The sequence below is a fragment of the Onychostruthus taczanowskii genome, unplaced genomic scaffold, assembly GCF_017590055.1.
Source record: "Onychostruthus taczanowskii isolate IOZ18803 unplaced genomic scaffold, ASM1759005v1 scaffold48, whole genome shotgun sequence".
NCBI lineage: Eukaryota > Metazoa > Chordata > Aves > Passeriformes > Passeridae > Onychostruthus > Onychostruthus taczanowskii.
In genome coordinates this window covers 5,895,520-5,920,987 of record NW_024502347.1, presented here as the reverse complement: position 1 = coordinate 5,920,987, position 25,468 = coordinate 5,895,520, and the positions used below count along the sequence as shown (strand labels likewise).

General features: G+C 38.4%; 1 protein-coding gene across 2 annotated transcripts in view; it reads right to left on the bottom strand.

Moving 5' to 3' along the window:
• Positions 1-315: 315 nt before the first annotated feature.
• The window catches only part of PNISR (PNN interacting serine and arginine rich protein), a 25,552-nt gene continuing 399 nt past the window's right edge, over positions 316-25,468 (bottom strand). The window contains exons 2-12 of one of the 2 annotated variants that reach the window (XM_041414834.1): positions 13,317-13,435; positions 11,868-12,053; positions 9,862-10,088; positions 8,004-8,190; positions 7,546-7,736; positions 6,788-6,925; positions 5,678-5,777; positions 4,918-4,971; positions 3,468-3,638; positions 877-1,969; positions 316-637 (exon numbers count right to left, since the gene is read on the bottom strand). In XM_041414834.1, the coding sequence (XP_041270768.1) occupies positions 607-637; positions 877-1,969; positions 3,468-3,638; positions 4,918-4,971; positions 5,678-5,777; positions 6,788-6,925; positions 7,546-7,736; positions 8,004-8,190; positions 9,862-10,088; positions 11,868-12,053; positions 13,317-13,404 (2,466 nt within the window). In that variant the 5' untranslated portion in view covers positions 13,405-13,435 and the 3' untranslated portion in view covers positions 316-606. The other variant, XM_041414835.1, reaches the window with a different exon arrangement.

Below are 25,468 nucleotides of genomic sequence, written 5' to 3'. Positions count from 1 at the left end.
GTATACCTTGTATTACAGTGACCCATATTTTACACAAACAGCATATAGTACCAGCTAGACCGAAAAAAAAAAAAAGGGTTATTAAAAAATCTATTACACATATCTAAAGAAAAATAAGATGTCTTTTCTCTATTCTTCCATACCCCCAATAAAGTAATCTTATCATGTCCATGGATTACAAGTGTTTCACGTTAAATCTTTTTCAAGTACTTTAAAAATCTGTTATAGCAAAAAAGCTGCCTTTTTCTTTTTTTTTTAAGTACTTTCTACCATTTACCACAAAATTCAGGTGCAAGAATTTTAAACAAAAAAATGAACTAAAGAGCTTTATTGACATCACAGTACATTCAATAGCAATTTTAAGAACATTACAGCTGAAAGAGAATGGCCTGTTTTATAGTCTTAATAAGCACTACCGTTCTTGAAAAAATGTAATACAAAGAAATCCTATTATTCTGAGCAGCATTTGGAAAAAATACACCTATTTACAAATAAAAAAAAGGATTCTGGTTTCACCTACATAGCCACAATGTGCCTCTATAATGAGACAAGCCTTTTATAACTCATGGAATTTTTAAACGTCATAGCACTGGTGCCATAAATTCCTCAGCGTTTACGACGAAGAGGAGTTGTTGATCTGAAAAATAAAGGAAAAGGGGGAAAAGTTAATTGGAAAAAATAAAATACCCCCAAACCCACACACACTTTAGGCTTAGTAATTAATAGTTTTTAAAGATTTTCCAAAGTTACTTTTGCCTAAGACAAAAAGTTTAATAAATACCATACTTTATTAAAAAGGTTCATATGCCGTACACATGAAGACGAATATAAAAAAACTTTTTAAAAGTCAGACAAAATACTTAAAAAGTATACTACCTTGATCGTGACTTAGACTTGTGTTTGCGGCTTGCCTTCTTACCAGACCTTTGAGATTTCTCCATGGAGCATGACCGAATATGCTTCGATTTCTTAGCCTTCTTTTCTTTACTGCTTCCTGGTGATTCAGAACTACTCCTTGCACTAGATTCAGAGCCTGATCGTTTTTTGCTATCTTTGGTAGTAATTTTTTTGCTTTCTTGTCTGGAATCCTGTCTTATTATTTTCACACATATTGAATCACTGCGAGAGAAAGTTCTTTCGCTGTCTCTTTTTCTCTTTAATCTACTGTCATCATGATTGCCAGCCTTACTTTCTTTTTCCTCTTTTTTGGGCTTATCTTTTCTTTTTTCCTGATCTCTCTCCCTTTCTCTGTTCTTTTTTTTGTCTTTATCTACACCTCCACCCTGCTCCTTCTTCCTTTCTTGATCTTTACCCTCACTTTTATGTTTGTGCCTATTTCCAGTAGGGCTTCTACGCTGGTCTTCAGCTTTACGTCTGTCCCTGCTCCTGCTGCGGCTCGCACGGTTGGCTCGCCGGTCTCTTGAGCGGCTGCCACTTCTACGTCTATCCCAGCTTCTCTCTCTCGAAGGACTCCGATTTCTCCGCCTCTCCCCCCTTTCAGCACTGTGATTTCTTCTCCTTTCCCTTATTTTCTCCCTGCTCCTACTCCTCTCTCTCCTGTTTCTGTGGGAGTAACTCCTGCTTCTACTGCGCCTAACTTTATGTGATGGCGTCCTACTGCGACTGTGTCTCTTCTTCCTTTTGGGAGAGGAAGAACGTGAAGTGCTGCGACTACTACCTGAGCTAGTGCTATACGATGAGCTGGATACTGTGCTGCTACTGCTGCTGCTCCTGCTATTGCTGCTGCTGCTACCACTGCTAGAGCTTCTTGACCCACTCCTTCCTGTCCTCTCTTTACCCTCTTTCTTGAGTTCTACATCAGGTGCGATTGCATTTGGAGATCTCTTCTTTTCATTAACCATATCTGCTTCAATTTCTTTTGCCTCCTGTGATGCTAAGTTACTATTCTGTTCTTTGTTGATAAATTCATTCATCTCTTTTGAAACTTTTTCATTTTGTAGCTTTTCTTCTGAAAAAAGAAGCACACGGAAAACAAAATTCAATTCATTTCAAGCAATAGTCAGTAATTTCCACACCATTACATTGAAAAAACCAAGTTTCCAAGCATCTCTCATAATACTTATAATTAAAACACTGCTACTATACCAACTACTTAACAAACTACTCTCTTTTCTTATAATTCTAGAAAAGTTGTCCTCTTGGTTTAGAAGAAGTAGAGCCCAGTCATTTCAGAAGTACTGATGTTATTCCCTGTTTTAGTGGTTTAAGATGAAGTTCTCCAACAAATATCCTGGGACACCAGAACTCTCAAAATGATCTACACAAAAGACTTTTTCCTTTTGCAACCTTTCTCCTTCCTACAAGACTCCTCTTAAATACAGCAGGAAGTACTGATGCTTCCTGCCTTCCTTTGAGCCCAATTCATCTGGGTTTGAGGATTACTGTCTGGTCTGAAGAAGCTATATTTCTCACATAGTGAGACCCTTAGAGCGTTTCTCAGAGGTTTCCAAAATAAAAATTGTTTTTATTCAATCTAGGATTCTTTGCATCACTGCCAACTTTATCTCCCCATTTTAAATTGAAACCAGAAAAAATAACTGACATACATTTTTTGCTTAAAAATGGCCTTTTGATGTGGGCCATCATTTCCTGAATGAATTCAGGGAATAAAACCGCATCCAGAAACCCAGAGTGGTCCAAATAGCAGCTAATTGTCAAATTTAACCCAGAAAACAATTCCAGCGGGTGCCCAAGTTATTAGGCAATACAGGCACAAGCCAGTGTATATTAGAAGATGCTGTATTGTCCATTAGAAATCTGCTGCTTTTACAAAACACTGCTACAAATGAGACTCTGCACTCTTCTAGCATTCTTCAGTATTTTGGCTGTATAGAATCAGCTGCTTTACACCCTTGTTTTGTATTTCTGCATATAGTCCCATGGAGACGTCTCCACACTGACGTCTGGCTTCCTGCACTAGGAAGACAGAGGCCACCACTCAGACACTCTCCATATGGCTATGCTTTTATGCATACATCTTCCAACACTCAGAGAGACAGGACCATTAAGAAAACCAAAAGTTTATCTAGTCCAGCCTTTCATTAAGGGTTCCATATGTCTTTTTTTCAGTCTTTTAAATAAAAAGTTAAAGGAAGAAACCATAAATTTGAAGTTTATCGTGATAGCACTTTCTCCTCCAGCCTGTGAACTTGGTTCATGACTTAACATTGCATCCATCTTTAGATAGCTCTTCAGCACTGGGAGGTGACTGTGCTACCATTTTGGCCTACATTATTTGTACAAAAGGACAAACCTTACCTTGTACAGAGAAGCAGAAGTAAATCACAGGGTTTGGGTTTTCTTTAATTTGAATTTAAAAAACATCATTTATAAATATAGTTTCATAATTTTTTTGCTTAAAACGTGCTTCTTTGCCATCAATTTACATACACTAAGTAGTAAACTCCATATACAATGGTACAGTAAGAAGACATCATATGATTTACCTTCTAGCTGTTTTTCTAGTAGTAGTTGCTGTTCTCTCTCTTTTCTCCAAAACGCTTCCTGTTTTTGCCTTATTCTGTGTCGTAATTCCTCATCATCAGTATCAGATGATTCAGAGCCTCTGTCACTCCTCTCATCTTCACTGTCTCCTGATCCATAACCACCCAGTCCACCTGCGTGCATAAAGTCCAGTCTATCACGAGGAAAGATTAAGCTTTGTTCTTAATACTTCTGTGAGGCAAAGAGGAGAGTAACATTGCCCTTCCTTCACTTCCTTGTCTCTGAAGAAGCCACTTTATTCTGGTAAGTGCCAGTGCTGTTTGCCAGTGTGTTCAAGGCCCCCGTAACTGCATTGATGGTCACTGTCTGCTTCTACTCCTTCTGGAACAGCTCGTTTATTTTCAGCAAGCAACCACTGTGACCATGGTACTTTTTGCATTGTATGGAAAGGCAAAAAATCTCCCTGTGGAGACTGTAACATGCCCTGCCTCTGTATCAGCAATGGGACAGAAAATGCCTGGGATCTTTCCCAGAAGACATCTCTGAAATTACTTCAGCTGCCTCCGTAGTCCAAGGCTACAGAAATTCTGAATGCCGTATCAATTTTTTCCATATGATTAAGAAAACACTGCACTTTGACAGGTATGGAGATGGAATAGAAACAGACTTGCTTCTCCCCTAGAGATATTTAACTACTGGACTGGTAAGGATAAAGTCAGTTTAAACATCTGACATGGATTTCTTTCAGTCTGAGGTCCTTAGGATCTTTACTGCGATAGTTTTGAAACATGAATACTTGTGATGATAACATTCAATCTAATTCATCAATATTCCATGTAATGAACACATAACTGATCACTGACACTGCTGTAGTACATTTTAGACGATAAAAGTCATGCTGGGAGAAATCTCTTGCAGTTGTGTCTCAAGCTGGAATTTCAATCTCTCTTTCCTGTGTTGTTTCTGGCAGTATACAAGAGCCTTTGTGTTTATGTAGCTTTTCAATAAAATAATAATTACAAAGATTATAATATTTTCATGTATTGTCTTTCACATTACTCTTCTATCAACTTTCCCCTCTGGTTCATATGGATCAAAACAGAAGAAAAGTATGAAATAGTATTCCTTTCTTTGAAGGCTGCAGTGTGCTTCTGAAACTATAATACTTTGACAAGTAAATTTATCTAAAATTTTCAAGTATTTTCAAATTTAGGGCAAGATTCTCATACACTAAATCACACTGCCTAGTTCTTTACTCCAGCAACTATCCCACTTATATATCAGTAGGACCACCTGTGGAACAAACAAAGGTGCTGATAATGATAAAGTTATCAGAAAGTGACCCCTATTCCCAGGCAATTAAAATCTAATTTCAAAATGCAATTTCTAGAAATGCAAGGCAAAAGTGAAACTCCCCCTTTAAGCCCTCTCAAAAATAAGGAACATACTTACCGAGTCCAGTGAGGGAAGCCAGTGCACTGGACTGTGCCAGCTGTTTTGCAGGAGCTTTGTATCACATCAACAACAGGAACAACATGTTAACACAAATAGCCACGATTTCATAGTCATGAGTCTATGGTATTGTTAAATCTACTACTATTGCTGTTCTTTGGAGGGAGAGAAGAAACATTAAAAACGCATCATCCATTTAAAACCACTTCTAGATTTTCTGACCATGAAGATTTAGAATTTAACTGCAAATTAACAGTGAGCAGAAAAAACCCAAATATATACTCATGAATCACTTTCCAAGTTACAGCATCTGCACATAATTTTCAACTTCAGTAGTTACATACTTAGATTATCTCTATTATATTAAAATAATCTGTTCTGTAAGTACAATACATGTTAATAGTGAATGCAAATTAATTACTAATTAAAGACTCAAAGTTCATCTCTTTTCACTTCTGAACAGCTTTGAGATAAAGATGATCGTAGTAAGGAACAGCTACAACTCAAGAGCCATTGACACACAGGTACCATTTTAACTGAAATGAATTGTATGAAAAGAATGGAATAACTCAAGTAACTCACAATACACTGCACAGGACAACAGTACATGATTACTGGATTTGAACTCTACCAAGTTGGATGCATTATACTGGAATTGTTCTTAAGGGAGAACTATGGAGGTTAAATGTTCTAAAGACATGCAAATACAGAATTTTCGCAGAAGAAACTAAAAAGAAAAACCCTTCCAAACCCATCATACCTTTAGTTGCTTTACGGTGAACATCTTTGGCCACATAATAGATTTCTTCATTTGTGACATCTAAGAGAATCTCTGTCAGCAGCATTTTTGTCAGCATCATCTGAAGAAAATTGCATATACAATTAAAGGCCAAAACATCTTGAATAAATGCTGCATTCAAATTATATCCATACAGTTTCACTTCTTTTGATGACTATGAAAGTCATCTCCTGCATATTTTATTTAATAACTTCTTTCAAAAGACATGGCTAAAAAACAAAAAAAATATATTGAAGCTGTTTAAATGTGACCTGATCTCATAACTCTAAAGTTTTCTATTTTGACTGTGAACTGTGTCTGCATGTATTGCACACAGCTATCCAGGGCACTGATCTTAATGTCTAAAATGATTATAACAATGAATGTGTAAATCAGAAATGTACTTTGATTCCAATTATTCTTTCAAAAAATAAAGAGCACTTTTCTGAGTGGTATGCTGCCTGTAAAGATCATCAGATGTTACTTATGCAGCATTTTATTATTACATATTTTCTACAAAAATTGAAAAAAAATTGAGGTGGTAGCTAGTTCTCCAAGTCATTTATGTCTGGCCACGTGCTCTACAAAAATATATTCACCAAACTTAGTAGAATTCAGGGCCTTAATTAACAAGAATTCACAAGCATGAAGGTTGTGCAGACACAGTGAAACTGTTGGTGATCTAAGATTTGGGGTTGTAGCACTTCCTTGCAAGAATACATTTGCTAAATTCCCTTTTACAGGAACTGAGGCTGAAGCACAGATATGAAATGGGTGCATTTAATCACTAAAAGTTTTCAGAAATTTGGTAAGTGAAGCAAACCCATAGAATTAGTAAAGACCAATGCAAAGATTACAGTCATTACATTCTTTCACTATTGTGCTAAATATGAGTTACATAACTGATATCCTTGTTTCTATGAGAAAGACAGCATTATGAACAGACATGCAAATATAACCCTGCTTTACTGTACAATGCATACTATACCTCTGTTGACAGCATCAGGGATAGAAAAAGTTATTTACTTTGATATGCCTGAAAAGTATGAGCAATTAAACAGAAATACTTAGTGAGAACTACATTATTAATACCATTTGATACTCCTTTTCTTCTTCTGTCATTTCTGGTTCACTTTGCTCCTCTTGAGGAGCTGGGGATGGACTCCTGCTGACTTTTCCAACACTTACAGCTTCTGTGTTTTCAGCATCTTCATCTTCCTCATCACTGTCCTGCAAGAACAGCATCACGCATTTCAGGAAAAACTTAAATATCAAGCTCCTTAGTTTCTATTTTTAATAGTAAGCTTCATTTACTTTGTACTGAAATCTGTATTACAAGTTATCATAAAACCATTTATTTTCTCCCTTCCTAAAAAATATGCAGGTACACGTACCCACACAAGCTAAGAAACTACTTAGTTGTCAGTTCTCTGCCAGACATGTACTTTGGATTACAAAAAAAGATAACTGCTAAAATGAACGCAATGCAAGGTTTCCTAAATTGGCTTAGTTTAGCAAATGCAAGTATCCAAATATTTTCAGCTGCTGATTTGGAATTCTGACTTTCAAAGGCTCTGTACATTCCAAAAGGGAAAAAACCCCAAAAACAACAAGTCCAATTTCATCCTTGTTTCTTTGCAATTACCTATCAAATTATATACTTCTACCTCTTAGCCATTAAAACCTTCAAAACATCAAGTAATTATCAACAGAGCAGCAGCTTAACCTTACTTTAAGCAACAAAACCAATGAGATAACCAGGAACACAGAATCTCTCCGCTGAAGAGACTAAAAAGTTGATACCTTTCAGGAAATACAAACCTGAGCAAAAAACAAGCCCTTATACTTACAAATTTACTTCTCTGAGGTAACCGTGGGCCATCCCCTTCTTCAGCCTCCTCACTTTCCTTTTTCTCTTTTTTAGACATCTGTGAACGTTGCTGCTCCATTCTCTCTTTTTCCAATTTTTTCTGTTTTTCTCTTTCCATCTTTTCCAGGCCCTCACGAATCCAAGCAGGCAGAGTTCTACGCTTCACAGCATCTACATAAGCAAGGTTTACAGTTTTGCAAGATGAAAAAGCCTTCTCCCCACAAAAAGGAATAAAAATATCCCCCAAAACAAAGAAGTAAACCCCCTATCCCCATCAAAACAAGTCCCATATTTGATTGTGGGGAAAAAACATTTATAATTGCTTTTTCTTTCCCTGCTCTTTTACTTGCTATTAAAAAGAAAAAGGTCTTCAAATTTTGCAATTCTTTATAAAATACAGCTTTTAAATTTTTTCATTAAGGAGTGGTTAACATGTACCAATCTGGGGAGGCTCCTGCTTCACAGGCATCGCAATAGGTGAACGCTGTCGATCTCTGAATGAGGGTCTTTCCCTTCGATTCTGAGTAGGTGCAGGAGGTGCTGGAGGACCTGGTGGCCCTGGTGGTCCTGGCTGCCAATAAGGTGGGTGAAATCCACCTTGAGGTGGACCAAAAGCAGCCCCATGCTGAAAGAGTAATGCAGTTTATTTTTCTTCACATGGTAACACTAAATGCAGCATGTGAGCAAGTCGGTCTACAAAAATCCATGCAAGTAGGAATCCATGATTTCTATGCTACTGAGATCTCTCTCTCACTGTGGTCCCCAAGAAGCAAGTTTCTTTTAAATATTTAATGACTACACTTGGACTTAAGCAGAGATACTTGACAAACCTGAAAGGGCTTCAACCAATCTCCTTTCATATTGTGCTAAACATTAAGCTCTATAATCACCATCTATCTCCATCAGTTCCTTGCCAGCTTAGCATCAGAGCATGCAGTTAAATAAAGAGTGTACAAAACTCAGATTTAAGAGTCTAGCTATGCTAGCAGTCTTTTAACTACAGCACAAAAACAAAAATTTAAAGTTCAGCCTTTTATTACATAAGAATTTTGCACTGTGCACTTTCCAGTAATCCTTCACAGATCTTACTAATATCACTGCTTAAAATATTAAATGCATAAGATGCAATTTTAGTACAGATCCTGGGTTCTGGGCAATCTGTATGCAATTCAAAAGTCACAGATCTTGAGGCATATATGAGGAGTTTTTTATTTTAATATTTACTGCCCAGAAATGCCAAATGAAACTATTTAAGAAGAGGGTATTCAGGGAAAAGGGTACATTATCAAATATTCCACTGAGTATTTAAGTGATTACCACTAAGGCACTCTTCACTACAATTTCAGGTTAAGCACCTCACTTTCATTCAATGCAAAACAAGTTTTCTGTAGAATTTAGGGAACATAATTTTAAGAGTTTGTCCTATGACAAAAACCAAAAATTATAATAAACTCACGTATTGTAAAATTACTAGTTCCCTATTTAACAATACTGTTGAACAAGATAATTGTAAGAGGAAAAATAATCTAGAAGATAAAAAAATAGCCTAGAAGATAACAAAAAAAATTTCTGCCCATCTTCCCGTGTATTTGTTTATGAACAGGAGGTAGGTTTTTAGACAGCTAGTTTGTCATTTATATCAGCAGTTCTGAAAGAAAAATACTGAAAATAGAGGGAAGATACAAAACCTTTTCCTGTTTAAATATCTGTCCAATGCACCCTGCTATTATTAGCAACAAAATCACCTACATGTTTATTATACTATACAACTTATATGCCAGAATGAAGAAAAAAGTGGATATGGATTTATTTTTTTTTTTAGAAATACCATTGTTTATTCAAAGAATCACAATAGATAGCTATGGAAAAGATCAATGGATCATCCAGTCTATCTCCCTGCAAATACAGGACTGTTTCCTGTGGTACATTATCTAGTGTATTTAAGCATATCTTTCTTAATTTTCTTTTCCTTGTCCTCATTTTTTTTTTTTAAACACAAAGCTACATAGTGTTAATTTATATACTGGAACACAGTGATGCATTTTAATATTGCAGACAACAGCCGTTTCTCATTAATACTGTTGAAAAATAAAACCCTTTAGCCTCTGAACAGAGCTGAAAAACTTTAAAGTATCTTCTGTCAAATGTTTGGTTAAAATGTATCTTAGCAGATAACAGATTCTGTAGATGTTTGTAGAACTGAAGAATGAAAGTCGCCGCTAGATGATATTAGAGGAACACATCCATGGAAGGGACTCTGCGCGCCTACAATATTAAAGCAACAAATATGTTTCACCTGATAGTCAAACTGGTTCACTGGCCCCATTGCAAAGTTATCGGGAGGTCCCCCAAAGTTGTGATTGTTCTGGTTAAACATATGCCTGTTGTCAGGAGTAAATTCCCCACTGTCCTGACTGTTGCTGTCTTCTGACGGAGGAACAATTTCCATTTGACCTGGGGGGGTTGGAGTCATCCACTGCTGATCTGGAGGTGGGTGAGGGGGTTGGTGAGGCATTCCCCATTCTGTTTAGGATTCAGAATACAATTCGATACCAAGTTAGTATAATTTATATGAGTCACCAATCACTCAGTGTTCTTGTATTTATCACAAGGTTCCTCAAAGCATCACAGATGATAAAGCAAGGAAGAATCATCAATCTGCAGACTGTATTATACTGTCTCAATTTCTTCAACTAAATGAAGGAAATACAAACAGCTATAGCTGAACTGACACAGGGAACGGAATTGGACAGGCACAGACATCCTGCAAATTTTTTATAAATTTCTAGTAATAGTGAGTTCACCACAAGACTTACAAATTGGCTAAACTATTAACCTCTCCTACTTCTTTACATCAATTTTGAAAGCAAGGAGCTATTTTACTATTTTGCATAATAGACTTGAAATACCTCCTATGGAAAGAAAATGATGTTGTAAGCAGCACAACCACTGAAACCTGTGCTCCAAAGTCTTGAGTCCTGATAATGGATGATTTCTTGGATTGCCCAATATCTAGCACAGGTCCTAGAACAAGCTACAGCCATAAGCCCTCAAACATAAGTTTCAATTGGCTAACAGAGTGAAAAAGGTCTAAGGAATGAATTAAGAGCTCGTGTGGTCATAATTTTTGACTGACTCCTTAAAAAGACAAAAATTATGTGCACTATACAGATACTTATAGACCATGACAGAGCTGCCTTATAACTCTCACCAGTAACAGAATTAGTATCTAGCCTCTCAGGTTAATTCCTACCTTCTATCCAGTCCTTTAGTACATTTTTCTAATTTTTACTGTCCTTCCCATCTGCATCATAATTGGATCTATTGCTGTAGCAACTAAAAAGTGTTATTATAGCTTTTCTACTTCTGTGTAAATTTCTACTTACTGTACAGAAATACAGCTAAAATACACTCTGCCACATAGAAAAGTTAAAAATTCTTACATGTGCCTACAATAACTTGTAGCCTAGTGCAGGTAGGTGAAAGAAACCTGATGGCTGCCTCCTTTTTATTACGCACATGGTAAGAACTACCAATAACATATTAAGCCTACTTATATTAAATGTTGTGTTTCAATAAATTTGGATAATGACAGTGAAAACTGGGAGAGTTATTCTTTCTACCATTAACAGAACCAAGCATGAAGTGGAGTTTTCCCCAAAACAACTTAGGACATTCACCTAGGCTTACGGTGTTGCTCATACACTTCAAATTGCATTATAGTATACTGTTATAACCCAGCTTTCAGAAAACAATTTCAGAAAAATTCTTAGCAGAAAATAACCCATTTCTATCCCATTCTTATTACCAGTGGTATCTAGTCAAGTTTTAAAAAGAAAATTAATTGTTGGGAAAAAATAAAGTTTGGAGGAAGTAAAAAATACAGAGAAAAATTGATACTAACAGAAGCATCCAATCAACTTTAACTTACAATGACTGAAAAATGCTGACAATCAGATACCTAAGTTAAAAAGGGTAAATCCTAAGTACATGAAACACAATAAAATCGGATTTTTCATACAGAATTTCGCTGATGTTCCTTTTTAAAGATTTTATGACATTTAAAGCCAGCATCAGTTACACTGTGAACTCATTCTACATGTCAAGATCATGCCAGAAGCAGGTGTTACACTACAGGAGAGCCAACAGTAGCTCTCTAAGTAGGAGCTGTGATTAATAAGTCAACTGGTAGTTTTTAATTTTGAAGCCTGAGGGACAGGGCATGTTCACACCATAAAAAAGTCTGACAAGAATAAAATGAAGAAACACGAAAAAAAGGAATTAACAGGAAGGGAAACAAACCTGGCTGCCACATTCTGTTGAAGTTGGGATCCCCCTGAAAATTATTATGGTTGTTTGGACCAGACTCTATTCCTGAAATATCCTGTCCATTTGGCATCATTCCTTGTTGTTCCACTACATTCTGTTGCCCTGAGGCTTCTCGCTGAGCAATCCATGCTTGAGCTAATGCAGCCCAGTCAATCTGGCCTAAAATAAACAGAGGAAGTTAAAAAGGTTAGAACTCACACGTCTGAAGTTTAACACTGTTTCTCAATTACATGTCTTATTGCTCAAGATAAATGGACAACGTTTACCTTCAGCAAGCACTGTGAGCACCATTTAAACTCATTCACAATGTACAGTAAAAGAAACAAAGCAAATGTCAGTGTACAGACTTGCTGAAGTACAGTTTCTCTGCATATATTCAAAATGTCACAAGGCAGATTATTTTACACTCACATTAGCATTGAATGGGTGGTAGTAATGCACTTTTTTCATATGTGAGCTAATTTTGACATCAGAAATTAATATACATATCCTTATAATACAAATTCATGAAGTTTCGAGAATAAAGAAAGATATACAGTTGGAAAATTATTCTTCAGCATACCCTCTTCATATAACCCTTGCCAGATATTATGTTACAGTTCTCTCTCCCATTTTTTTTCTTTACTGCCATTCCTATCAGTAAATATATAAATTGCACTCTCAGATAAGAACACTAGTATATCTTCTGCTTATTATCAAATTAGGAAAACTCTCCAGTGAATTTAACAGAAATTAAAGTGACAGTAAAACCTGTGTGCCTGATCACTTTGCCTTAGTATTAAATACACACCTGCACTTTCATCCATTTTTCTATTTCTCTTGATATTTTGAATTGTTGCCACGTCATTCTCAATTTAAGGTATATTATGTTTTACTCTTTAAAGCACTTTGTGGTTTTAGTGGGGCAAAAATTCAAACAAGAGATCATGATTATGACTGCTGTAACCTAAATATGGAAGAACCATATTGGTCTTCCAGTGAGGTTTTTTTTGGTACATACACCAAAACTTTTGAGGTTTTTTTCTGTATATATAATCTGCATTAATACTTCTGCCACACAGGTACTGAACAAAGAAGCAGATTCTCTAAAAAAAAAAAAAAAAAGTACTTAGCTTGGCTAAAAAACTGACAGGGATACATATCTGGTAACAGAGGTCTAAATGTTGATCTGTATGACCGGTAAAATGTTGGTAAATTGTGTAGGATAACTCAGGTTTCTTGCTTGTATTTGCATATTTTATATTAACTGTGTGAAAATATTTGGAACCTTTGTATGTTTTCTAGTTCAGAAAAGCATCATAAACGTATTATCTTGAGAGCAGCTACAAAGGCAACTATGAGTCATACTCTGTTACGAAGACTGAAAAATTTAAATGACAACACATTATAAGAATTAATCCACAAAGCTTTCTATATACTTACTTGGATCTTGCTGGTGCTGAAATGACTGCATCCACTGCTGTTGGTTCAAAGGCCATTGCTGCCAAGGTTGTCCACCTTGATCCCACATCTTTTAAGTCTTTATATAGTCTATATTTCAACTAAAAATAATAGTTGTATGTTTAAATAGATGCCCATGAAATATCACATAACTGAAACTTACATAACTGCAGATATAGTTAAGCCTTGCAAAGCAAGCTGAAGCAATGCTGGCTTAATATTTTAAGCTGGAGGAAATGGTTCATCCTTTGGAGTAATATCTGAAATATTACTGTAAGATTTCAGGAGTCTAGTATGCTTTCTCTGTATTTTCATAGAGAAATTAACTACCAAATGATGTTCAAGGAGATATATGACAAGTTTGTACGACAAGATCTCAACTGGCAATAAATGCAATTTAAAGCAAGTCAAAATATAAAAGGCATGATTGGTATATTTGCCTGCTTCTTAGGGAAAAGATGTGTATTTCTTCAAACAAGTGTCATGCACGGCTGTTAAGCAAGACAAAAGTCACCAAATGGTAAAACACATTGTTAATGATTGCACAGGAGAACCGCACAGGTACAAGACAGTGCCCGCATGCATGTTATGCATTGTACAGACTCATTTTAACTTCTAAATATAGACCTTCAAATCTGAGAAAGAAAGATAAATATGACCACGCAATTACCACATTGTCCCTTAAAATCATGAGAAACAATTTTTGCTGTGCCGTGTACACCCTCACTGAGCAGGCAGGAGCAGCCCTGGCTCCAGATGGCAGCAGCAGAGCTCCACAGCCTGCTTACAGTGAAGCTCCAAGGCCAGCTCTGTGTGAGTGTGATGAGGCACAGCAGTCCAGGCAGGAGTGCCCGCAATGGCACACCAGTTCTTCCCATCATTTGTACCTCCAGCACACACCTAACCTGCTACACATGGGAGACCAGAGAGCAGCCACCTGCATTGTTCCAAACAGCTTCTCCAAAGACAAAGACTAGGCACAGTTCTGGGAACACTTCCCTCCAGAAGCTGTTCCCAAAAACATGGTAGGAATGCATGCTTGTGTGACTGCCCTCTGTCCTACCCAATCTGTTAAGAACTTCTCAACAGGCTTTCCAATCAATGCATATATCCTCATGGAATTTAACATACAATCCCTGAGTTCACACTGTCAAAACATCAAGCATGTAGGTTGTTTCAAGCACTCCAAACTTAAAAGAAAGAGAAAAATTCATTCCCTGAGGTCACAGGAGCAGCATACAGGACCCAGTTGTGGCTCACAGCCAAGTGCAATACAGAATAGATGAATAGAGCCTCTCTGCTTCAGAGCAAACCAGTTCAAAGCAGCCAGCGCCGCTTGGGTGGCCAGCCAGGAGCAAGCCCAGTGGCTCTGAGGGAGTGGGACACACACACCCCACAGACAGAGCCCACTCTCAGCACATGGACAAAGCTACTGGAGTGGAACCTGCTCGCAAAGGCATCTTGTGCTCACCCGCTCACACAAGGGACTGCGTGACTGCACAGGCAGAGAGCATCACTCTACAAAAGCGCACCACACAAAAGAGCTGCACTCAACACCGGGGGCACTGGGCCATGAAGAGATGAACACAAACTTGTATTTTGCACACTTTTGTCAAATGAAATCCTTTACATGAAAAACTGTAGATCACCTTTGTTTTGAAAGCACTTACTGTCAACATAGTACAAAAATTACACCTGCGGCTCTGAAACATACAGTTGCATTTTGGGGGGCTTTAAACAAGACCAGATCAACTTTGGCAACAGGGCGAGCAATGGGCAAAACTTATCTAATACTTTATTATTTTCACTATCTTTTCTTGCCAAACTAAGTATGGAAGCTTTTTCCCATTTCATGAATACTTTTATGCTATTCAAACCTTTAATAAGTGAAGACACCGCCCTTTCTCTTGTCTCTTTCTTTTCGTATTTTTATTTGTACCTAGGAAATCAACTTTTTTATACCAGCTGAGTGTATGGGTGGCGACTACTAATGCACTTAATGCAACATTTTAGCTGACCCCTTAAACTAGCTCTCCAGGTATTCATAGACACACATTTCATACACTACGTATGAGGAAGTAACCGCAAATACTATTTTCACCCTAAAGAAAAAGGTAAGTAAATGTTTCTTCCTTCCCTCAGTTCATCTTTCCATCCAGAATAAAGATTCTTTCAAATGTCAAAATAAATTTATTTACTTATTAAAAGTTATAAGACTGGGGTTTCAGACTACCACAGCAGTGCACAGCCTCGTGGTGCTGCTCCCTTTGTTTCCATCTGTTAAATCCCACTAGCAATAATCAATACGGATTTCACTAATTCTGGTAGCATTTCTTTACCTCAATATGTAGTATGTTGCAAGAAGTTTGTGGAATTACACTAAAACTCAGCAGAAGTTTTAGGTTTTTTTACTAATAAGGCCGCTGAATGCAATAAAATTTACAGTTAAATACCAATTTCTCTTATCAAAGTGTAACAATATTAAGACCACTTCTACAAATGCAACTAAATTGGAACCTCCTACACACAGCTTTTACATGGTAGGATTAGATGAGATTTATTTTTAGTGGACTTGTTCTATCTCTGTCCTAAAATCTTCAGTATTACAGATTTTTTTAAACATGTTCCAGCTAACACAATTTGATATCTATTTCTCAACTGAAATGGACACTTAGTATTCTGGCTATTTTTCTCCTTTACTCTCAGGTCTTGATGTTCACTATGGACAAACTGAAGCACTTGTTTAGATCATTAATAAGGTCTAAGACCACAAAAGCCTCCACATCTCAGTAAAACCTGCCCTCAAGACAGTAACTGCCTTCTTATTTTACAGGTTATTCAAATAAATCTTGTGGGAGAGATATATGTACCTTGCAGCCCTGTACCAAGTGGCATCTGAAATGGTGACCAAGGGATAAAGCAGACAGGCAGTGAGTGACCTCAGACAGCAGCAGCATTCATTCACCTCCTGGCTGCCCCATCAGCAAGTTACTATGCCCTAGGATACCGAGGCCAAGTCCACACTCCTACAGGAAGGGGTGCTGAAGGACCTCACTGTCTCCCCACTAGAGAACAGCACTGACCCAGGGCACCTCACACGCTCTGGGTGCTTCCAAGCATGTCTCAGGTGTGTGCATGGACCTGGGACCCCACAAGCAGCTACCACGTGTCCAGTCTAGTTTGGAAGGTCACAGGCTTTCCCTCAGTGCCAGCTGGCTGCAGAGCCAGAATAAAAAGCACAGCTGGTTTTAGTTGTTAGCATAGATAGCTGCTGATCCACTGCTCTGCAACATAATATGGCCCAGTCTTCAACTTGCCCTAGAGAGATTATTTCACCTTACTACTTCTATTCTGGGGAGAGAAATCAGGTGGGGAAGTGCAAAGCAATAGGTCAAGTCATGGAGCTGGGTTCTATTTTGATGCACAACATTATGACAAGACAGCAACAACAACAGTGTAAAACCCTGAAGAACTTCAACATTTGATTAATTCAATTTATGCCACTCAGAATAAACTAATTTAAAATCACTGCTATTTGGAACAGGTAATTTTAGTTTGTGAACTGTATTTGAAAGCTTTTAATTCTGTATTACATTTGTACTTCTATATTTTCCTGAAGCAATGTTGATTTGCATAGGTTGGTAATTATAAAATATACTGGCTTTCAAGTACACAGATTTATTACCAAATTCAGTGTAAAAACATTCTTTACTAATCAGAAATATGTACTACACAAACACTTAAGCAATGACATCACTTTTTTTATGCAACCGTACATGCAGAAGCCCTTTTCCCAATATGCTGTGAAAACTGTCTAAAACGATTTTTTTGTTTATTTCAACACATCTTCCTTATTGAGCAATGCTTGCTTTACAGAAACAGGAATTGGATATGGAAGGAATAAAAATCACACCTTAAAATGGTTATAGAAGTAACCTTAACATATAGAGGCTAAAAGAGAAGGTGATGTATTCAAAATTTTTAATACTGAAGACTAAACGTGTGGCTCAGAGCCATTAAACAGAAGAGGTTAGCTCTAGCACCTCTCTCTTTATGGTCACCTGGAACAGCAGGACATCATCATTTTCTGGGAAACAGACTACCCTGCATTTTAGTTCTCCACTAATTTCCTGCATTTTCTCCAAGTTTTCACCAACTGGTACAAGGTAAACATGAAAAAGTTGCTGGATAGAGGTGTTTTTCATCTAGTACAGGAAGGCTGCAGGCATTTAAAGATGGTTCATTGCCTTCAAAAAACTATTTTGCTAAGCACTGCAATGTCTAATAATTCCATCTGCTTTTAAGTTTCAGAGGCAAAACCCAACCTGGTTTTAGCTCTTCATTTCCAGCTGTCATGTTCTAAAAGGTAACTAAAACAAGCACTTATGCTATTTGATGTTACTCTTTTTTACAAAAAGAATGTAAAAAGTTATGCAATGTAACTTTGTATTCTGCTTGTGAAACTTTACCGAGCATGAAAGGACTTTTCAACAGAATCTCAGTATTGTCCTGTCAGACATCACGGACAGTTTCCTTCCTAGTGATATTTTAAAGGTGTCAAAAATAAAAACAGATCAAGTCAAGTCACATAGTAATGAACAAACCAGACACGAGTTACCAAAACAACACTTTTGAACCTGAGTCCACAAACAGAAAAGGGCACAAACTACTTCACAAAGTACTCACAAAACACAGTGGAGAAAATGTAGCCTGTTCGCAGTAATTTAAAAATTACTGCAAGGGATTCACCTCCTATACCAAGGCAGGGGAAGAGGAAACAAACCCAAAACCAAGAAACAATGCCTCTCTTAAAGGCTTGAAACAACTGGAACCTCTTGTACTAATATATATGACAAGAAACAACCTGAGACACAAGTAGTAATTAATAATGGAGAAAAGAGACTCCCACTAACTAAAATCTGCACTGAATCTGCACTAACAAAATTAACTTAGGATGCTGCCACAAAAATAATAAACAAGTTTTTACACAAGCTTTCTTACAAGTTCCCAAATGAGCATCACCTGAAAGGTTTTACCTAATACAATGGACAGCTCTATTTCCCACCAGTGACCTAAGACCAAATACACAGCAAAGTATCCAAATGACAATGAAACAAACTTTATTTTCTACTGAATTTGGAGGGGAGGGAGATGAACACTGGCTAAAATTAACTCAGTTCAAAGGTTAGCAAAACATTTAGTAACAGAGGGGTACCTCAACTGAGCAGTCATTAAGATATACTGGTTCTGACATCACTAATACATATAACAGGTTTGAAAAGCAACAGGTTCAAAGAACGGATCCATTTTGTAGGCACCTATTTAGAAAGGAAAACGCAGACACTATCCCTCCTTTACAATGATGGGTGAAGGTTCTTTTACTTAGCTGTTGTACCCCCCAATTCAACTGGACATAGCCTTTTTTTCTTTCCTTCTCTCTCTAGCATACACACACAAACAAACAAAAGAACATTTATTGGTGGTTCACGAGCGGTTCCCTGATGTCAGATCACAGAACAGGAACCTGAATCTATTAAAAATCTGTTTACCAATGAAGAAACAGAAGCCAATTCAGGATTCTTTTTTTTATACAGAATCACAATCACATGAGCAAAGCACCCCATCAATTCACATTTAATTTCAGTTACATGTATTTAACAGACTATGGAAAGTTCACATGATACCTGAAAATCCTGCTGGAGTTCTTAAGAGCAAACATGTTCTGAAATATGTTCTTTCACATGCTGGGGTTTTTTCTTTTTAAATTACTATTCAAAGGCTGGACCAGAATCTGCTGAAGTTTTATTAAAGCAAATTACTGGTATGAAAATGTGCCACCCTTGACAGGACTGCTGGGGAGGGCTCCCCTGCTGATGACAAAAGCTGAGACAGCAATATAGACAGGACTTACCTCGATCACCATCAACCTCTGAGAGCCAACAGCACTCAGAAACATTAAAACGCCATGTCAAACTCTCTACCACTGCATTTAAACTAACTTTTCTTTGTGTAAAGACAAATAACATATTTTCAAAGGCAGCTTTCCACTCCCATCCATGATTGTAACATGCATCTCAACTACAAATTACACCTCAATGTTAACCTATTCTTTTAGGGAAAAAAGGCACCTCCTTCAACCTATTTGTTAGCATAATAAGGTATTTTCCAACCTAGTTGTATGATGTGTCCAGACACACCACACACTGAAAGGCACACATTTAGAACGTACTTACCAGTAAACAGAGTCTTGAGTGATAATTCACAAGCTCACCTTTAACTCTGGGAGACTCTCCCAAGCACTTCCCACAAAACACAGCTATCTTGAAGCAAATTACATATTTCCACACCAACAGGAATGTACCCTGTCAAGGAGAGCATGGTTTCCTGAGAACTCACCAATGGCACAGTGCTTAGTGAAGGTCCTTGATGTCAAAGATGGGGCCATCTTTTAGACAAGGCCACCAAGAGAACTTGAGCAGTAAGAGGCTCACTCAGGTTCCTTGGACAACCCTTCCTAGGCAGTTTCATAATGTAAACTCCTAAAATCCACTACCAGTTCAACAGCACTTGTGCAGGGCTAACTGTGCTCTCACCTCTCAACACTGGAGAGGAGCAGTCTTATGGAGCAAGGCTCAGTCTTGGAAATGTCAAAAGACAAAGCCTGCTTGTCACCCTGGAGATACTATCTTCCTTAAATGTCTTATGACAATGGCTGCAGCAGAACTGAAAAATATCAAGAAACTTCCCCTGAGAAAATAAGCAAAATCTGTCCCTAAACAAAATGTAATACAGCTAATGGATAAACTGAATTGCTCCAATTCATGCAGCTAGTCCAAGACATGAAGCAGAGAGACCTAGGAAGTTAGCTCAGCTCCAGAAAAGCATCAGGAAGATAACTAACCATACCAAACTGTCCTGATGAGTGCATCTTGTACACACTTCCTAGCTCCTAAGTAACTCCCATCACTCTGACAATCTGCTTCTTCCTAATATCAATGTTACACACCATCCTAACCATGCAGAACACCTTAGAGTTCAACAGCTTCTGCAGCAGATACAGAGATTCTGAATGGCTTGCCAGGAAATCCACCAAAGTGAAATATCTTACAAATGAGGAAAAAAGAAAGCTTTGGAATATGAAATCAAGTATTTGTTAGAAGCCAGACTATCTCAACTCCAAGAAATCAGAAGACTGCCTAGGAGTCAAGCTGTCACTAGAAGGAGAGTGGCACACACCTTCTGCTGTGTCATGAGCTGAAGAGACCAAGGTTAGGAATTCTTACATCAGACATCAGTATCATTGGACCTGATCTTCAGGACATATCCTGGTGGTGGTGGTTTATTCAACCCTGTAGACAGGCAGACTAAGGATTCTGGAACCTACAGAGCCCACAGCGAGAAATCAAGAGCCTTCTGATGCTGAGGGGCGGCTGCCGCATCACTTTTCTGATCATGCTACTCATCATTCCTGAAGAGCAGGTCAATATATGACACAAGATGGCCTGACAAGTTTTACTTGCAAATTGAACTCTTAACACACAGCTGCAGGAGTTTTTCTGGTGACTAAAGATTTGTCTTGCAGGCATTCCAAACAAGCATGGCATTTAGCAAAGAAATATCCATCATCTAATTAAATAAGGAAGCTGAAAGAGCAGGTCATCATGCATACATGGAGAATCCCTACACAGCTAGTCTTTGCACCTCAGGGTTTAAAGACAACACACTCTTTTGCACTCCATTCACAGGTCAGGTATCTTGGCAAAAAACCAAAACCAACCAAAAAAAAAAAAAAAAAAAAAAAAAAAAAAAGGCTAGAACGATGTTCTACTGTGTGGTAACCTGACAGTGCAGCCATGACTTTTTGACTATATTTAGGTCTATATAGTTGAAGAGAAAGACCCCAGGAGATAGGAGTCCTGATTTATAACAAACTGCAATTACTGGTTTTGAAACACACTGTAATTGAACAGCCAGTGTGATTAGCTTGGTAATCTTCTGGTGTGAATTTAAGACAATACAAGCAGCAAAGGCACATTAGTCTCTGATGCTCTTTCTAGAACCTGGGCTACAAAAGTCATCCACAACACATCTGGAGAAGGATCTCAAAAGCATCACATACTCTGTGGGCAGTTTCTTCATTTCATATATATTTAGGCTCTGAAAGTGAACCTAAAGGAAAATGGAGATATTTCAGGAGCAGAGCTCCTTGAAATCAATAGCCTGATTTCTTGATCTGTCATGTGGATGCCTTATTCTAATGTAAGGTTTTTATCTTTCATTCAAGGTAGCTGGTATTGACTCTGTGAAGTTTTAGCACAGTGACTGAAAGCTCATGATGAGCTTCCATGATGAATTCTGTGCACCTGCAAGCAGGATAAACCTAATCCTACATTCACCACACCAGGATCAAATCAGTTAGTAGAAAGACAAGAATAAGGCAAATACCTCCAAGAGTTGAAGCTGAACAAGTATTGCTGCAGAGCTGTTTCCCCCCTCCCTTTTCTCCCACTATGCTATTGCTTCAACAGGGCCATGGTAGCAAAAACATCACCAATGAGGTTGGAAGGACTAGTGGATACTCTAGGGGTACAACACCAACAGTTCACATAGCTCTCCCAAGGAATCAGAAAGAGCAGCTCAGCCATGGTATTATCAATATGCAACCAAGCTGGAATCCAAAGTCAGTAATAGACACACATGGTACAAACTCCAAAGATGTCTATTTCAAAGTGCTCCCAACTGGAAGGAAATGTAAACAGGGTGCTTCACCCATGACTGTGTCACTGGAATAAAATATACTTTTCTGTAAGAATCTGTGCATAAGAGGTGCAACTGAAAAGAACTGCAAATGAAAAATAGCTTTGCATAACCAAAGGAGTCCCCCTACCAAGAAGAAAAATTTAATGCAGAAAGGGTGTCACTCACAAGAACTATCATTAGCTGGTGGTCTTAGCATAGAAGAGCCAGGTAAGTCAGAACACTTCTGCAGTTAACAAGATGTGGGAGTCTGGAAAAGTGCTGTATCCTATGCACCCACATAGGAAGACCCTGCAAGTTACTACAGAGTGGCTGCAGACACATTCACTCAGTCAGAACAAATGCATACCATCACTCAGACAAAAACATACCAGCTTTGATTTTACTTGGGAGAATTAATATTTACTACTATATTACATTCATCTGTTGATTAGAAAATCAAATATTTATGGCACAATTTAAATCTGCACTAAATCAGAAAAAGTTACAGTAACCGTCTTGCCTACTACTCTGTTTCACTCATGACACTTTGACTTGGCCAAAGACTTCTATACATCATGTAGGGCACCAGCCTAAGTTGTTCCCAGTATTTCATGCCCAGATATTATGCATCTTTTCTCCTCCTGAGAGCCAGAAGCTGTACCTTTGTTCCTGCTGGGATCTGTTAGCATGATGACAAGTCAAAAAACATGTTAAATCTTCCAGCTCACTTATAGTTATGTATCACTAAAATTTGCTCCACTGCATTCTTTAACATCAGAAGTGTTCTTTCTCAGACTGAAGAACAGAGGCTTTTCACATGTGTGACCAAGATCCAAAATACAGAACCAGAAAAAGAACTGATGAAAACAGCTTGCTCAGTATCCACGAAGTTTTCCAGAACCTGGTTCACACATCAATACATCTGACTAATATTTACAATGCTAACAAGATGAAGCAGCATGAACAAAGGTCAAATTTCAAAAAAAAAAAAAAAACTAAAAGGAAAAAAAAAAGTACTGTGAAATCATCTTCAGGGAGTTACTCCCACAGTACAGCTTCCAAGGTCTGTCAATTCAAACTTCCATCCACATATCCACTGAGCTGAACACAATTCTTTTTTAAAAGAGCAAAAGGACCAGATATTGGCATCCAGAGATCATTTACTTATTTTTTGTATTTCTAAGACAAAGACAAACACATGATTTGATTATCATAGAGTAGGAAAGCAAAATCCCTGCTAGAACATTTACTACCACAGAAACATTATCATAACTTAGGCAGTTTAAGTCAAAACTGTGCTGGGTTTGGTGGGGGGGAAGTCTAATCTGATTATTTTTTTCATGTATCATTCCAGTGAAAGTCCTGATGCAGGATTTTCAATTAGCCCTGTAACACAGCATTATTTTTTTTTCTGAAGTGAATGGTCCATCTGCAACTTCCTCTGCAACGAACATGCGTCTGCACAAAAATTAATAGTGCCAATAACAAAATAAACTACTCCTCACTAGTCATGAGCAGATATTAACCTCAATGATAAATACAATTATCACTTAATAAGGGATCACCCAGTGATGAAAGTAAGAACACTTTAACACCTACCCAAAATATTATATGTCACCAAAAGCAGACTTAGAACCACCATGTACCTCAGTCATGAAAAGAAGTGAGACTAGACACTCCTGTTCCCATTGAATCTTTACATAATCCTGCACTTAACTAAAAATCAAACATGGTTATAACTCCACTCTACCACTACAGCTTATAAGGTGAGTTAACCACTAAAAAACTGTAGAACTGTGCTAAATTTGTGGACTCTTAAGCCCTACAGCACCTCTGAGCCCAAAGTACAGAAAGCATTCTTATCAGAGCAGGAGTTTGTATGTCATATGGGACAAGGGAAGTCTTGTAATGGCTTAACAGCAGAGATGACACAAGGTTTACTGCTGCACCAAACAAATTAAAAACCAGGAGCTCGTCTGTCAGCAACCCTAGCAGCTTGTGCCCAGACAAAGCCGAGACTTTCAGCTCCCTGCTGCTCTACAGTCAGGGGAGCTGCAGCATCTGTCACCCCCACAAGAGCCATCTTCAGTGCAGCTGCACTCCAAAGAGAGGTTTCTTACTCCTACCAACAGTACAGGTGTTGGCAGGCCTGCACTGGTATTTGTAACCCTGCTTTTGGAAAATGATGTTAGAATACTGTCTGCTGGTCGACACGCTTTATGCTCTGAAGACCATCACTCCCTCTCTTTGGAAGGTGGCTGACTCTGCTTTAAAGCAAAGCCTTTAGGGCAACCCTTGCTTCCTGTATCCCACACCTTCCAATAGACTGTTTGCCTGAAAACATTTACAGGTGTTAACTACAAGAGAAGAAATTAACAACAACCAAGGTGACTGAATACTCTGCATTATCACTTGTTACAGAAACTTAGGTAATTTCAGCTGGGGTAGCACAGAATTATCCAATGGTTTGGGTTGGAAGGGACCTTTGAAGACCATCTAGTTCAACATCTCGCACAAAATGATGTTGCTGAATGTTCTGTCCAACTTGATCTTGGACATTTCCAATTGCAAAACTTCCCTGGGACACCTGTTCCACAGCTTCTTCATCTTTATCATAAAAAATTCTTCCTTAGTTCAGTCTAAATCTGTATTTCAGTTTAATACTGTTGTCCCTCACCCAGAGCCCTGGTAACAAGCCTTTTACCATCTTTTTTCATATTCAAAAGTACCTTCATTCCCTTTAGGTACTGAAAGCCCACAGTAAGGTCTCCCTGGAGCCTTCTCTATTCCAGGCTGAACAATTCCAGCTCTCTTTGCCTGTCTTCACAGAAGAGGGGTTCCAGCCCTCAGACCACTTCTGTGTCTCCATCCTTAACTGCAAAGCCTAGCATACCCATTAAAACTCACTTCAACAACTTTGTGGGATTGTCTAATAAAGTACAGAGAAACTGCAGGGATAAGTGCTGAAAGCAAAAAGGCTTTCAAACCCATCATCTCTTTGAGGATCCATTTAAAAACACCCTGCGTTTGCCAAGCTACTGGTCCAGGTATCTTACAAATGCCGCTGTGTGAGTTTCAGTTCTCTGGAGCCCTCCAGTGGAACGAACTCATAGGAGCGGCCCCGAAACCCATGAAACAGCACAAATACCCACAAACACACTTCATCCGCAGGAGCCGGGCTGCTGACACAGCCGACTACCAAATCCTAGTGCACATGTTGCTTCCCTAACTAGGTTACCGGCTAAACCAAGCAGACACCGTGCCCCGCGGAACCACGGCCGCTGTATCCCGGGCAGCCGGCGGCTCCCGGCACGGCCGGGCGGGCTGCGCGCTCCCAGCATCCCGGGACCGCCGGCCCCGCCAGGTCGCGCGCTCGGCACCGGCCTCTCCCAGTG